The 17300-nt window shown below is 46.7% G+C and overlaps 1 protein-coding gene across 1 annotated transcript in view; it reads right to left on the bottom strand.

The window, feature by feature from the left end:
* The window catches only part of LOC122367637 (zinc finger protein 865-like), a 124888-nt gene extending 115817 nt beyond the window's left edge, over positions 1–9071 (bottom strand). The window contains exons 1-2 of the mRNA XM_043340943.1: positions 8986–9071; positions 40–124 (exon numbers count right to left, since the gene is read on the bottom strand). Coding sequence (XP_043196878.1) covers positions 40–124; positions 8986–8988 — 88 coding nt within the window. The 5' untranslated portion in view covers positions 8989–9071. The remainder of the gene's footprint in view (positions 1–39; positions 125–8985) is intronic.
* Between the last annotated feature and the right edge of the window lie 8229 nt (positions 9072–17300).

Genomic DNA, 17300 nt, shown 5'->3' with positions numbered 1-17300 from the left:
TGGTTGACTCTGACTGTCATTTGACTCTTATTGACTCACCTGCTTGTAGGAGGGACTCAAACACGCCCACCAGGTGGCGGGTGTGGTTGTTCCACTTTAAACTAAATTGTTCGGTCCCCATTTTCTGAAACAGGAGACAGAAAACACGGTAAGGACACCAGGCACAAAAACAGTGAAACATCTCTTAATTATACCCAAAATACATAGGTACAATGCGTGAGACAAAACAGCTTGAAGCATGACAATAATAAAACTGGCACGGTGCGTCTACTCGTATGCAGCGTGAGTAACAGTGATTGCCTTAGAGCCTGAGAACCACTGGATTGTTCATTTTATTTTACAAACAGTCATAACGCAATTATGAATGAACGTGCATACCCACACACACACAAACACACTGTAAAAAGCAATACACAGCTGACTTTGCAAATGTGTGCCCACTGCACAACGCACACCGTGCCAGTTTTCACAGGGCCGTTTTACACCACCCAACTGCCGAGTCATCCTGAATCTGACACACCCAGCTGTCAAACCACGGGTGCCGGTGGAACACGGCTGACCTATGCTCGGTCACTGAGAGCACAGCGGCGACCTCGCTGAATGGTGGGTGAAAAGGCAGGAGGCAGCATTACAATTTCCCCATGTTTTATACCAACGTGAATCGGGTAAACGTTCAGCTGTTTGTTTGCCTAGCTCCTGGTCACATATCGACACTCGTGAGTCGTGTTGTTTTTGTTACATGGATTTGATATTGCCAATTATCTACGTCTACGCACGTATCAAAATCACCATCTCTCCTTGTTCACTGTATTTTCAATACCATGTGCTTTCTAGACAGAGATTGCAAGGTTCAAAGACTTTAGAGACCTGGGTTTTAGGTAGCAGATGGATTTTCGTCAATATTCGCTCATACGAGCGTTAGCGTCTGACGACATTCGACCTTTGGCCGGACAGCTGACCTTTAATATTTCTCAACAGATGGAACATGTACCCCAGTACAAGAAACGCAGACGTCGCACACTAAAGCTCGACCTTGTATGTATTAATAGTGTCAGTATATATTGCATAGTGTCAGTGGAATGCTTTCAGACAACGTTCAAATCACGGCGTGACACAGAGCACGAAGTGCGAGCTCGGCCCGTCACGCTGAGAACACGGATCGAATGTTTGTTTATGAATAAACAGAACGACGCTGCGAGTGTGCCTAGAAACCTACCAGAGTGTCATGCCCAGTGTGTCAGGGTTGTACGTACTCGCACGATTAATGTATGAGGATTGAGGGGTAGAGAGGTTCCATTTGGCGGGAAAAATAAGGGAGAGATGAGAGATGTTTGAGTGAGGGAAGGGTGGTGCTGCATAAGTGCACGATGAGCGCACAGACGGTTCAAAGCACGGCGCTTTGTTGCTCTGAAGCGGCCGCTTTGTGTTTTGGAGGCGATCAGCTTGAAGCGATGAATACAGCCGACACAACATTCAACAGGAATCGATGATCATTTCAAGTTCATCGCTTACGATGGGCAACCATCTCCTTACGCATGACTTATGACAATGTCAACAAAAGCCTTTTACAATTCCTGAGCGACTGAAATGTATGCCTGCAGCAGAAGCAACCAGGAAACAGCACCCCAACGCTAGAACAAATAGTTTTTCGCAAGTTGAACATCTCTCAATACACATATTCCCTGTTTGAATAGGAGCAATTGGACCCCGGGGCGCTCTTCGTATGGCTAGCAATGCCGTTCATGACAGGTCCTTTCACAAAACTCCAATCGGAGGCACAATGGCACCCAACGCCGCACAGTGGAATGGTAGAAAATGGTCCGGTACAATGGTGCTGAGTGTGCAACAGAAGCCAAGGTCACCACTGGAAACGTGACGTCCCTGCGCGTAACGGAACGTTACGCTGTCCAAACAACAATGGACGGAGAGAGATTGAACGAGTGAGTCTGGGTAGCACGAATGTGATGCGAAAATTTAGGGAGGGATAAGTGCAGGAAAATGAATGAAATGAGAATAAAATGCACACTGTAGGTGGAATGAGCATAAGCTTAAAAATATAGGGAATCATTTTATTCTAGATACATTGACAACGCACCGACAGTGGAACAGTTTTCACTACTGCTCAAACCACCAGACGATCTACCAGGACAATGCTAAGCCGGCTACCACCTCTGAATGCAAGCCTGAGGTCAGGTCAGGCAGTAGGCACGATGACCTGACCTCGCAGACTTCACCCATCTCTACACGATTAGACGCCTGATGAGATCACATCACATGCCGCATCTGCACACGATGCCGCTTCTAAAAGTGGCTGGAAACCTTCATCCGAGACGTTGGAGCGATAGCTGTTCGTTCCGTGATGCATAGTCAATAGTCATGAGGGCGTATCCAGCCATGTACCAACAGAAGACAACGGAACCGCGATCTGAGCTCAGAATGCGGCATGAAACATGATACGTGATTGAGTTGTGACATGAAGATTGAAAGCATCTATGCATGAACTTTGAATGCAGTGACCTTGTAGAGCGTCAGTTGTCAAGGTGATGAATTATCTCTGGTGTGGTGCTAACCATATCCACCAAGCACGCTAGAAGGGCATGGTGGGTTTGTGACGTCATCACACATAATTTATGTCATGGGAGTGCATGGTTCCGTGTGAGTTTCATTGCATTATAATAGATTTATGACAGCGTGGTGTAATAATACGACTAAATTCAAATATAGAAATGTAACACCCGAAAATAAAGAAGGGGAAGAAATGAAGCAAAAATTTAAGAAAACGAAAGACCTATCAAACGGGATCGGATGAAAATTCACAATAGGAAGCATTTAAGAACCAAGTTGACTGGTAAAAGGCCGTTTGACTGGCGTTTGCGAGGCAAAGTGTGCATTCTGCCATCCGGTCAGACTCCAGACAAGCAAAAAAAAAAAACTGTGTCAACGGAGTCAGCAACAAAGTCCGTAATTTCGAGTGTATTACACGCAGCTATCGAACACCGATTGAAACAAACACTGGAAGCGGCGTGACATGCATGTTTGTAAACCACCGTAACCGGGTGTTCTATTTGACAGCAGTAGTGAATGAACGTGACATAATGCTGTAAGACAACTTCTTAGATGAAGGATTCCTCGTGTTGTTGCTGATATACGAGTACCGTTGGAGTATGAGTTCGACTGGGAGTCTCATCTGCACGTTTTCAGTTTTTATTGTTCACAGAGGGTTTTGTGACACGAATGCTGTTGACAACTGCTAACTTGACAAGATGAAATAGCGTAACGGGTCTGTTGTCTTTGGGCCTTTGGTGGTGTCTGGTTGTGGATTATATTTAAGGAGGTGTTTGCATCTCTTCGACATCTGTGGTATATGAGAGAGAAAGAGAGTAGAGAGAGAGAGTGAGAGAGAGAGAGAGAGAGAGAGAGAAAGAAAGAGGAGGGAGAGAGGGGACACAAGAACTGAACTGAGAGCTAGCCTAGTAAAAAAACCTAACATTTCATAATGAAATGGTGCCTATGTAACAAAACCGGAACACATTGAAACATATTCCCAACACATAATCTGTTTTATATCCTGAGGTATTTCAAGTTTCAATACGACAACCTGAGCACTGAAGTTGTGTGCAGTGTACATCAACATAACCGGTCATTACACACAATAGGCCAAATCAGAATGGGTGCCTTTCTTACGTTTCTATTCCCGCCTGCCATATGTTATGTGTCTAAGTCCCGTTACACTATTCCGCTATGCCGTGTTTCACAAATGACCCTCACAGTCTCTGACCTGTTGTCGCACATTTGCACCAACATTTGCTCAATATCAGCTTAGTCATCTGTGTAGCACGGCTGCAGACATATTTACACGTCGCGCTTTTGTCCTCCGCTGGCGCCTGCCTTTGGTTCTCCTCCAAATCTTTTCAACACAAAACTGGTAATTGGAAATCGTGACTGGCGACAACAAAAAGACGTAGAAAGTAGCATGGCGGTAGAAGCGATTTTTCAGTGTTTCGTTTCGGCTTCTCAAAGAACGCTGGCGTTGACAATGTGGATAGTTGTGTTGTACTAAATTGTGATACAATTGGCTGCTATTGGAAATACCAAGCGAAGGATAATGATAAGCACAACAAAACCAGCTCTAATACAAGCGCATGAATGCGTATGATACAGGCACACTGCAAAATGAAGAGATACTTGCGCGTGGATTAGCACTACTGCTTTATGAGCAAGAGCGGCCATTCGAAACAATCAGGAGCCCTGACAACACGTGTGAGCTCTGAGCCAAATATCCATGTGTCTTCAATAAATGTAGGTACTTACATGGGAAACGGGAACACGAAGTGGCATTCATAAAGTGATATTTTTATCGAAACACATGGGCTGCGGAGCTTGTGTTGTGAACACTTGTTCTGACTGCTTTAATAATTTAAATCCATATAGGTGGTTCGTTCGGAATGTGGCTTGCTAAGCGATTCACTGAAATAACTACAATACCACTACCATTGAACAATCAACAAGTACCGTTTAAGGTCGCAATGGTACAATACAACACACCTTGCAATCTGTCCTGAGCGCCTTATTAGCTCAATCCTGTGCGCCTGTATTTACCTCACAAGGTATGTGCTATTCGCGTATCGGGTGACTTAAAGCCGTTGCATAAACCCCGTTACATACTTTTTTCGTCTTTAGCTTCAAATAGAGTTATGTGCCGATAGAATCTGGAGGAAACCGTCGCTCGCCAGGAATTGAGGCGTTATGGAGGTGCCTTGGGTCCTGTCTGGTACAGGAAAATCGTGGCTGAAACGTCGATGTTTCATTTCAGATGCTGCATGTTGTGATCTAAGATTTTCTACAGTGCGCTGGCAAGTATAAGTAGTTTCACTGTTTGAGATGATCTTGGATCAACTGAAAGCCAAGCCGTTTGTGATTTTAACTATCAGCCGGTGTATGTCAGTAACGGCAGTCCGGATCCATTGATTTCCATTCATTTGAATGAGGCCGGTACATACGACGGACGATGACTAATAACAGGCTGGGGGTCGGAGTGGGGTTGGGGTGGGGATGTGGACGGAATGTCGGTAGATAGTAGTAGTGGTGTATGGAGATAACCGACCTTGAGTGGAAAAACAGTGATTGGTCGACAGCTCAGTCACTAGGGTTAGTGCACCATGGCGTAGGAATAAGACAGAGGAAACGCTGAAAATACTTATCATTTGATAGCGAATGTACAGTTCAAGTTGTAGTACATATATAGAAACAGCTAGTTTGCTTAGAAGGTTGCAGAGTTCGCGTTACTTTTGGTTCAACATAATTTATGCGTCACTATGAGGAAGACTACGCGGTCTCGAAGCGGTAGCTAAACTTCGGAGAGAAATCAAGATAAATTCGACTCAAATAACTGAGAGTCCAATCCTTTAATGCCAACCAACTGAGGAAGACAGCCGGAGTGCAAGAAGCGAATATAAATTATGCAGCGTTCAATAATTCGAGAATAAATTGGAGCTGGCCGTTTAGTGCAAAATATCTCTTTCTCTTTATTATTTTACGGTTATCACAGCATTTCAATTTCAACGATAATCGGCGAGTAAACGGATCGATCCCAGATCCCACATCCGTTTTCAAAGTTCAGTGCCGTCCGTGCCACGCCGCCACCATGGCTACCACTGGGCCGGCCTTCCACTGGGCCTCACACGCGCCTTCAGGCCCAGGCACGACACGCGATAAAAACTTTTTTACACACCGACACCGACAGCCGGTCGGCGAAAAATGACAGCGCGATCCGTTGTTTCCACAAGTTTCCGCCGTGGCACGCTATCAAATTGCAATGCGGGATTTAGCGCGTGCTTTTTCTGCGCGGAATGAAAAATTTCATGCGAGCGATGATATGCTCAAGGTTATGGAAAAAGGAAGAGGCGGACGTTAAATTGGTACTTTGGATGGATTTGGCAAAACGAACATTAAATATATTTGGCGGTGGGATTCGAAATGACAAGCCTGGCGAGTGATGAGAGAACGCGATAAATATTATCGTCGCTACAAAATCATTGAACATCGATACGGTTTAACTAAACTGGATGTTAACAAAATCCCTTCCGAATTGCCTGCGTAAAACTTTTAAAATCATTCTCGCTCGCTGTTTGTTGCTGATAGGCGTGCTCATTACCGGTAAGGTATGTTACCTGCGAAGTAAAGTACATAAACATACCTCCTCCAGCGGAAGGTATGATATGATTAAATGCCAAGCCTGAATTGCATTAAATAATTTGGGAATGCATCTTTTGTGCATTCTGTGCAACTGTGCAATGCACGACCAAAATAAATTAACTGGTCAGTCACATTGTTGAAAATTAATGGGCTAAAGACATCCTTTAATTGACATGATGCCATCTGCTTTGCACGTGACCTCACACGAAAATGCAATTATTATGGTCTTGTTTCCTGACACAATGTAAAAGATAATGCAGAAAGATATACGTACATCGGTCCCTTGATTACCATTTATAAATTAATTTATTCAGCACTGGTAGTTGTTGATATCAACATTGCATTGCTCATGACGCTGACTGAGTTGACGCTGAACAGTATGGCTTTCTCGAGTTCATGGGTAAATGATAGAAAAAAAGGTTTAGTTTGTTTCACATGATCAATTTGAAGTAGTGACGTGTAATTGAAAGATGATACTATATTGGTTTTCATCAATGAGCCGGAAGCATTCAGCAATGTTTTCATGTTACAATTCGCAGCAAATTTTCATTGATTCAGCAATAGCATAGTCAAATATCTGCATCGCCGAAATTCCTGTGTGACAGTCCTCCACTAAATACAGCTTTACAAGAAATCGGGACAGGTGTATGTATCAAAGTTTAACAAAGTTAATTATGTTAAATAAGAATTAACCCTCGCCCTGGCAGGGCATTTTTCATAACACGGCCTGGCAGGGGGGGGGGGTCGATGCGACCCCCCCCCCTCGCGATTGGCTCCTATGGCACCTAGAAACACCAAATTTGGTAGGTAGGTGGGCCCCCTGGAGTTCTCGCCCTTGTGCAAATTTGGTTGCTCTAGGTCAATATTTAGGGGGGTTTTGGGGGGTATAAATGTAAAAAATTCGCTAAAAACAGGTCAAAAGTTTTTCGCTTATAACTTTTGATCTAATTAAGATAGAGTAAAAAGAAAGGCACCAGTGAACTCAGCACGTCAAGGCGCGTCGAATGATATACTTTTTTAGCTTGCTTAAGTGTACTTAAAGTTTTTCTTAAATTTTAAGTAAACTTAAATTAATAAATTAAGTTCAAGTTAACCAAATTGCATCATATCGCATATCATTCGATTCGGCTGATCACCAGGAACACAATGATACCATTTTTTAAGCTCTAGCGTCATTATGTGCCAAGTTATTGGCAAAAACGTCATTTGACCTCAGTTGACCTCATTTGACTTGACCCATGGATAAGTACACCAAACAAAGAAGCATAAAGTGACCTGCTGTTAAGTACCGTGGTTTCAAAGCACAAAAGTGATAGAACGAAGCGGATATCTCCAGTATTTTCCGAATTTAGTATTTTCCCATAGGCTTAACATTACAACGTAATGACCTCTAACTGACCTCAGGTCAGTGACCTCAAAAAAGCCGGAATATATGTTATACAACTCGGTGAACTTAGCACATCCTGAAAGTTTGAAGGAAATCAGTCAAAAAATGTGAGTTGGACAGGTGCAAAAAGAAAATTGAAATTTGACCATGACCTTGTACCGGTTTTTCTGACCTGGTGACCTGACCCAAGGTCACCCGGACCTGAAATTTTCAGGTCATATGTAAAAAGGTTGCCCCATAGGCTGTGCCAAATTTGGCGGCGCTGCGCGCCGCCGTTTTTACGCTATCTTCGAAAAACCTTAGGGGGGGGGTCGCATCGACCCCCCCTGCCAGGGCGAGGGTTAAGATTCATTCTAGGCTGATACAAAGAAGCATCCACAAGGTCAAAGTTATGGTCTCGAATGATAATTTTGTTATAAAATGAATTTATAATCAAATCAATCTGTGCTATTTTGTATAAATGCACCACAGTTTTGGATGTGAGTTCTCAACTGGTGCATGCCAATTGCCTAAAGTGGGACCACGGCCTCCTTTTGGAGATCAAGCACAATTATTATAAATTTTAGAAGCAGAACGAAAGAAATACAAGAATTTCTAAGCCATCTCACGCAGCCATCGATAGAGTGGACATTGCTGCAGGGACTCATTTGTGTATCACCAGCCAGCACATAACACCACGTGGTGTCGATTGGGCACCAGTCGCACCACAGGTGTACTTGGATCCCCATTCCCACACCTATGCCTCCGCAGTAGGTGTATTCTATCGAACATCCATCACTATTCTACAGCCACCAAACCAAACCATATCACCAACAGCGCCTCGGCTGCTTCTCTGCTCACTAGCGTGGGGGCGCTAATCAGCACGCGGGGGCCGGGCTCAGTTTCTCCCGCCGCCCGCCGCCCGCACCGCCCGGCGAACCGACAGACGAGTGACCTTGTACGAGGCGTCTCCGTTTTCCTTCCGACCCCCATCCCAAGGACGCTCTCCAGAAATGTCACACCGTCCCCTGTCCCGTGGATGAGTGGAATCTGGGCTGGGTGGGCCATGTGGGGCGGTCTGGCGGTCTGTCTCCACCCTTTCTTTCCGCCTCTGGGCCAAGTTCAGGGTCATTCAGTGCGCGGTGGTTTGCCTGGTAACAGCGGCTGGCCAGGGTTCATGGGGGAGTCCTGGTGTGGTTCACGGGTTCAACGGGTTGAGATCCCGCCGGTGCCTCCCTGGGTCCCAATCATGTGACACTTAGCTGCTGCGAGTACCGCCGCGTGCCCAATCCTCTGGTGAGCCGCCGCTGCCGCCGGACCGGTCCCAACACCACCGCCACTGCCGGCTCACGGTCAGAGCACACACACATACACACACGTCCGGGGCCTCTCGCCGGCCCGCGGTCTCACACCGTCTCACGCACCATGCATGCATGGCAGGAAGGCCTCCGTTGCGCCTCCGCCGCCGCCGCCGCCGCTGCCGCGTCCTCCTTCGCCACGCAGCGCCGCCCGCCGCCTGCACCGGCGCCTTTTGAAAACCCTTTGCTGCCACGCCATGAGTTACGCAAAAACCGACGCCAGCGCCCCTAGCGGCCGTCGACGGCAGTAAGTCGGCCATGCTCGCGAGGGGGGAGCCCATCCCCCTCATGGACGGCGGCTCGGCGACGGGGGGAGGGGGGGGGGGGGCGACGCACGGCAGCGCCAGCCGGCGGCGACGCGCAGGCGGGGGGAGCTGGGAGCGGGGCGTGAGGTGGGGGGGTGAAAGGGGACGCCGCCGGACACGGGGCAGCCGATCGACGCGCCAAATCGACTCACCGGGAGCTGAGGGGCGATGTCACATCCCACGACACGGTCGACCGGCGCTGGTGGTGCTGGTGATGACGTCACAGCCGCGCCATGGGCGTTGCACGGTGCCGCGTGGCCTGCCGCCGCCGCCGCCGCCGCCCGCCGCTGCAGTCCGCGCGGGCGTCAGTTGCACGGGCGCCGCGCCGCGCTGCCAGCCGGGCCCGGTTCACCTGCGAGCTGCTGCCATGAGCGGCGCCGGCACGGTGCACCCAGTGTACAGTCTGTGCGTGCCGCGCTACCCATGGCCACAGCTTGCAACACGACTGCCACCCTGCAACGGGACGCCGTGCCGCGCCACCGCCGCCGCCGCCGCGCCGCCACCGCCGCACACACCGCTCCGACGGACACAGCACACAGCACAGAGCTCACAGCACACACAATTAGCTCACACAGCTCACACAACGCAGCAGCACGGAGACCGGTCCGCTCGCCACCACACCGCCAGCCAAGTAATGGTGCGTTGGGACAGCGGCGGCGCCGGCGCCGGCTAGTCACGAGCAAAAAACCAGACACGCAAAAAAGGGAAAAACGACTCGCCGCGTCCGCACGCAAAAAAGCACGCCAGCGCTGGACAAAGAGGCGGCGGACGCACGCAGGAAAAAGTGGAAACGGTCGCGGCAGCACTGGCGGTGCAGGAAGAAAATCGACAGGATTCTGCCGTGGCTAAATGGAGGAATAGAGTGAGGTTGGTAAGTGTGAATCCTGTTTATTGAGGTGCGTCTCTAGGAAGTTTTAGCGATTTTGGTGGGTATCGGTACAACTTTATCTCTAAACGTAAGTTTTATGAAAGAAGTTGACAGCTAACAAATGATCTTACTATATAATTACAACATTATTGTACAAATATGAAGAAATGTATGGACCCTTTTCAAATTGGCAGAGCAGTCCATTCATTTGAACGACTACAATACAAAGTACGGGAAATTATTAATCAAAACTCATAAGTCCGCCTGAGCAGCCGCTTAAAAGATAGCCCTGAATCCTCCAATAGCATTTTGCTTGTCTGTGCATAAAGTCATTTATTATCCTCATAAGACACAGCCCGTGTTTCGAGCCAGTGTTGGTTGGGGTTCGGTCGAACTGTGCGCAGCTCTAAAGAGCAAAAAAGGCGACGCACATTGGGTGGCGAGCTTTCCGCTGAAAATGGCACGGCATTTTTGCTGCGTGTCTGCCGGACGAGGGAGGAGCAGCGGTGGAGTAAGAGAGAGAGAGAGAGAGAGAGAGAGAGAGAGAGAGAGAGAGAGAGAGAGAGAGAGAGAGAGAGAGAGAGAGAGAGAGAGAGAGAGAGAGAGAGAGAGAGAGAGAGAGAGAGAGAGAGAGAGAGAGAGAGAGAGAGAGAGAGAGAGAGAGAGAGGGAGAGAGAGAGAGAGAGAGAGAGAGAGAGAGAGAGAGAGAGAGAGAGAGAGAGAGATGGGGAAGAGTGATGTAACTACGTTCAGTGAGCATATGGTTCATAAGTGCTCAGTTACACAACACGAGGACCATATATAACTGAAGCCATTGGTCCATCTTTACGTATCAATTGAAATGTTGATCGTAAGATTGATGAAAGACGAGATATGGCTACGACCATAAATATACGCTCAGTATAACAAAGCCATCCATCATTGCAAAGGTAATCGTCATAGTCGGCGGAACGGAGGGGGGGGGGGGGCATCGGGGCACCGTGCTCCCCTTTGATTTTGACATTTTAACTCTCGCCCATGTAGGGGGGGGTTGGTGCGACCCCCCCCCCCCCCGAGGTTTTTCTTAGCTACACGCCGAACCGTTTCAGATAGCCTGCTCAAGTTTTCAGTACCCTTTGGGGCATCCTTTGCGCAACTTTTGGTAAAAAAAAATGTGAAGGCCATGTCAGGTCATGGAGTTATGACGTCATAAAGGGAACAACCTCCGGCCAGATTTACGCTAAATTGGAGATTGCTTCACAATGGTATAAATGCCGACTGACCTGACACACTGATAAATAGTTTTAGAATCATAACTGGCTGATTTGACATTGGCACAATGTCCGTTGACCTTTTCAAGGTTACTAAAGGTCAAGGTCAGGTCAGTGACCTCGGTTGACCTGTAATGACTTCTTGCACTTGTTTGCCTTTTCGGGGTATTTTGATGCCCTGAATTCGAATTTGCTATCCATTTCAGGCATCGTCAGTTGTTTCTTGTAGTTCATTTTGGGTCAGGGTCAGGTCAGTGACGTCACACGCCTGACGTGACCCAATGCACAAATGACCTTGCAGACTTCCGATGCCCCCAACGCATCATTTTTAGAGTTATGACATCGAAATACACACCAAACGATAGAGAATTGATCAAGGATCACGATAGTGAAGGTTTCAAGTCGATATCTCTTACCGTTTTGCCGCAATCGGCGCGGAAATCTGAAAAAGTTAGATTTTTCTGAAAATTTGACCTTTGACCGGTCATAAGTAGGTCAAATGTTGACCAAGGACCAAAAAATATACCACCTATCGCGAGATCTTGTTGAGAGCAATCCGTTTGTCTTTTCCGCTAAGCTCTACGACGCTCCGTTTTCAAACGCCAGGGGGGTCGCACCAACCCCCCCCCCTGCATGGGCGAAGGTGGCAAAACACCGTTTACGGGCGAGGGTTAACATTAGCTCTATGGGCGTTGCATGGAAAGAATGGGACCAAAAGTCGGCAGTGCCCCCCCCCCCCCTAAATTGAAGGTGTTCCACTTCCACTGGCAATCGTTGGTTATTTGATATCAGACAAGAAATATACGTACATACGTACTTCTTCCGTTCATCTTCATGCGTTTGAAGGCAGGTGTTGGAAATATCCACCCTATTCCGTGTAGCGCTGAGCACAGCTCGGCTCGTCACCGGGTCTGAAGTGTCATTCACCGCAGTTACCCCCATTGATGTTGCAGGCAAATTACTCCACAAAATCTTTCACCTGACTCAAGGGCTTTATCATGTGAGTAACGACTGCTTGATATAGGGATATGTTTTGACGTTGAAGTCGGGGCACGCAAGGCTTCACGTATTGCCACCTCTACTACGTAAGGGTGGCCAGTCATTTGTGTTGTTTAGTTTGGAAGAAGCTCTTCCTGCCGGAAATGCAGAGCCATGGGATTGGTCAGAGTCGTTTGACTGAGACGACCACCGACAGTGCTCCGCAGCGGTAGAGGCCGTCCCGGTGGGACAGAAATGTCCCCTTAGGACAGCCCATCCTACCGCTCAAACGGTCACTCCGGAGAGGGTGTACACTGTAGTCCAATGAGGGCTTGCCCTCTCCACCGGTCGTCTGGTGGAGATGATAGCCACCCCAGAAAGGCCCATGTGAGTGAAGATGCCAAATGGGTAGATTCTGATGAAGAAGAGGACGGATGTGGGCAGTGATGTTGCGTTTGCGGGATAGCAATTGGCTGTTGAACTTCGCTGTCGAGAAGTGCGCCGCCGGTATCATGTAGGAAAGCGTGCTGTGCTGCATTTGGATAGCTGGGGACTCGGATGGCTCAGGACAAGTTCGTTCGCAGCGGACTCCATCCATTCCTTTGCATGAAGTGACTGACATCAAAGATGACGCTGTCCTAACCCCCGCCCCGTTGAGGTCTGGCAGGTTAAATTGTGAATATTCGAGTCTTTATGAAGACATGTGATATATATGCATCCACAGAAACCTCCTTGACCATTTTTCTTGGACCTATGACGTCACAGGAAGGTCAAATTAGGTCAAATTGTACCGGTTTACAACGAAAAACATTTTTTTCGTTAAAGTGAATTTAGTCACGTAGGTAAAGGATCATATTCAGTCAGCAAAAGGTTGATAAGAATCATAAATATTACACTTGACTGACTTCAAGCACAAATACCGAAAATATTGTGACGTCACAAGAACAGTCGCTACTTTTTCAGTCATTCAAATGGCTATATCTCAGGCAGTTTAAGAGATATTTTGTTAATTTTTGGCATGTGTAAGGCCAGTAAGAGGTTCTCTAACATATATTCCAGTTTTTTGAAAATTTACCCCAAATTTCAAAGATATCTCAAGAAATCTAAATTTTGAGTTAGGAAATCCCTAGATCTAGATGTTATTATATTTGGAAATTTCGAGATAGCCATTTTGTTTGCCATGCTTTTTATACCTACGGTCCAATTTTTGAGTCGTTAAGTTGAAGCCCTGATTTTCTGCGATTTTTCTCCGCGAACAATTTTTCGATGTTCAGTTTGAGCTCTATAATAGCTCGTGACCTGAGATGATCTGGGACCTATTTGTTTCAGGATTTGTGTAAAATTGATGTCTACTTGAAAGGCTGAAACTCTACTTGAGGCTCATTATGAATAATAATAATATAAGAATAACCAGTAATCTCATTATAAATCAAAAATAGGAGCCAAAAAGTTATATTTAAAATGATCGAATATTTCGCTCCTGGAGCTTCGTCAGCGATAATTACAGAAACAATATCACTGTAATTTTTCTGTAATTATCGCTGACGAAGCTCCAAGAGCGAAATATTCGATCATTTTAAATATAACTTTTTGGCTCCTATTTCTGATTTATATTATGAGGTTAACTGGTTATTCTTATATTATTATTAAAATTGATGTCCGGAGAGGTACTGAAAGTTTCAAGTCGAAACTCTAACCGTTTCTGAGGTATCTCCGAAAAAACACAGGGGGGCTTTGGGCCCCTCCCCCCCTACGGGTCGCGGGCTAACCATCCATTTAGCTATAATAATATATGCAGCCGAATGCCATACACCACACACAGTGCTGAGCACTGAGCAGCGCTGCACTGCCCGGAACGGGGTGAACAGGGTGGTTGAGGAAAACAGCACTGCGTTAACACATTCTATCGTGAAACTTTACATGAAGTGTTACCCTGAAAATCGTCCTATTTACCGTGGTGCATAATACAATTGTTAGGGAGTAAATGCAAAGAGAGAGGCATTGGCCCGCGAAGCTACATTTGAGACAGTTGCCTTCATAACTGCTCAGTGCACACTGCACAGTTGATGACCAATATTTAGGCATTAGTGTATTTCATGAAATAAACATGCTGTGTGATGACTCGTGCGTGCAAAATGTCAAACGAAGAATGCAGCTCAGCGATTCAAACTTAAAAAACTCGTGTCGTGTATCAGTAAAAAATGAAGTGACACACTTATTGGAGTCGTTTTGAAATGCGTACTGGTTGCGTGACGAGTCGCGTAATCGCTCGGTGTCATTTTGCTCCAGTTTGGTAGTTGTCAAATGTCAGTGTGATAATGTCACTCTGGCTGGCAGGGGTGTTCTGGCCTTTGGAGCAATTTTTCGTTATTTTGCTCTGTAATTTTTATACGAGTTCTTAAACATAGCCAAATGCTGTTAGGTATTTGGCTATGGAATGGAGTTCTACGACACGTTTAGCTATGCGCCATTATTTTTATCTAAAAAACAAAAAACAAAAACGAAAAAGAAGTGTTGTCTTTCTGCGCTCCTTGCTATGCCGACTGCCTTTGATCCACAGCGGTCGATCATGTGCTTTGACGTTTTGTGTTAATGCTTTTGTTTTCCTAGCATTTCTTTGGTTTTAAACATAAAATGCTTGTTTTACGCACTTGTCTCAAATAAAATATGCAGACATCTTTTGGTCTATCAGTTGGCTTCGATTAGTTTTCCTAGCGTGTGCCTTTATATCGAATCCACCACCACGCCGCTCCCTCCCAGCCATGGCTCGCCAAGTTGCGTGTCGCCTCTCATTGGATCGAGGGGGCACCTTGCCGACGGACCGGCCGACCTTTTTTGCGTCGGGCGGGTTCTTTTCGGGCCGTTCACCCCTCCATTCAGACCTCGCACAAAAATACGAGCCCTGTGCCGAGGCGTCGTCTAGAGCGGGCATCCAGTTATTGACTTGTGTTTTTGCCACTCTCTTTTTTCTCTCTCTGCGCAGACTTGTTTTTGTCGCCGATAGGCCGCTTTGGCGCAACAATGTGGAAGGTTTGGGCGGGAAGAGGGCGAGGGGAGATTAGAGAGCAAAGGAGAGGAGGGGAGAAGGTCCTGAGGGAGAACAAAATATAAAATATTGAAGAGAAGTGGAAGAGCCTGCCTTGGATGTTTGAAGCAGGCTGATGGCCCATTCAAGGGCGATCGAAATTCTTTCAAGTTGTGGGGCAAACTCAAATACCTATGGATCTATCCGAACCTGTTGGGGTCAACTGGCAATAAGAAAGTTGTTGAGCTGGGGGGAGGGGGGTATCCGATGCAATGTCTAACTTAACCCGCGACCTGGTGGGGGGGGGGCTATTTTTTGCCCCCCTCCAGACTTTTCGATATATCTCCAGAACCGCTGCGCCGATCGTCACCAAACTTTCAGTACCCTCCCGGACATCAATTTTACACATTGTGACCAAAAATTTTTCCGAAGGCTATGATAGGTTGGCCGGAAATGACGTCAGAGTGACGTCATGTTCTGCCGTTTTCGACCCAAAAAAGGGTTTCGCGGGAAGAGCTGTCAGGCCTATAGCTTTGCAAATACAGAAAAATGATATAGACATAAAAGCTGTAGATTGGACAGGGCTACAAAACTGCCATCTCGGATTTTTGAAATTTTTGGATTTTGACCCCCAAAAATCAAAAAATAGATTTTTTTGAAATAATAATCGAAAAATCCAAAAAGTTTTTTGAATTTCGCAAAAACCGGAATATATGTGATAGTCCTTACCGCCTTACATCCACATACCAAATTTGAGATTGATACCTCTTTTTTTGGCGAAGTTATAGCGAAAAAACTGTTCAAAATTGATGACGTCAAATTTTCAAACTCAATTTTTAGCAATTCTAGACCCCGTAGCGCAAAACAAAGACCACCATTAGACTCCCCGTGACGAGCTGCATCGAATCAATACCCATTTTATGCAAAACTATCAACTTTAAAATTTGACCTTTTTTGGCCTGACCTTGACCTGACCTTGACCTGAACTTCACCAGAAAGTGACCTACGCCGTACCTGATAGTCTTATAACCAACACCATTGAGTTGGAAATGAAAAATTGGCCATAAAACATGCATCACACAACCTTAGTAAAGTTGGGCTCATGTGACCTGACCTGTGACCCTTGGTGACCTGACCTGTGACCTGACCGGTATTGCCAGTGACCTCTAATAGCAACATATCTACTAGGCAACTGACGCCCTACCGCTGATTCTCGACAAAATGCGTTTTCCTCGGTGTTATAGCGCATTCCCTAGAAGACCCGTGAACGGTGAAACATTTCATCTTTGACCTGACCTGTGACGTCATCGGTGACCCCGAGGTCAATGAAATTTGGTTTCCTTCGACAAATTTGATAGGCCTTTCGAACGCCGTTTGAATTTTTCGGATCCGTCCAGTAGTTTCGGAGATACGAGGGGGGGGGGGAAATAGCCCCCCCCCCCCCACCAGGTCGCGTTATAAACAGACCCCACCAGGGCGCGGGTTAAGTAAATGGGGCCTGGGGTAAAGATAACTAACATGGTAACAAAATAACTACAAAATAACTACAACGTAACCTTTACCACTCAATTCCAGGCATCGCGTGTATCTCTAGGATGGCTTGCGTGCAATGTGTTCATGGGATTTGAGCCATCAACACCCCACCGGGTCTCCAGTTCTGCTCAACTTGCCAAAGAAAGGAAAATAGATATAACGTTATCGTTAAATACCAGTTTTTACTTTATTAGAGTTACCTCCGTTAGAAATGTCGGATAGACTCCGTCACTTAAATAATTTATTCGTAAACGATGTGGGGGCAGCGCCCCCATGACCTCGAACTTCGGGGGGGGGGGGGGCAAGATGCGTCATGGTTGGGGTGCTGCTGCACGTGCGCACGTGCAGGGGCTGCTCCCAGATCTCGAGAATGGCTGCAGGCCGATTGCGTGCAAACTTGGTACACCATTAGAAACCGGGGA

Source organism: Amphibalanus amphitrite, unplaced genomic scaffold (assembly GCF_019059575.1).
Source record: "Amphibalanus amphitrite isolate SeventyFive unplaced genomic scaffold, NRLGWU_Aamphi_draft 000884F_arrow, whole genome shotgun sequence".
In the NCBI taxonomy this organism is placed as follows: Eukaryota; Metazoa; Arthropoda; class Thecostraca; order Balanomorpha; family Balanidae; genus Amphibalanus; species Amphibalanus amphitrite.
Note: the sequence above shows the minus strand (reverse complement) of the source record. Positions and strands in the feature narration are given on the sequence as shown.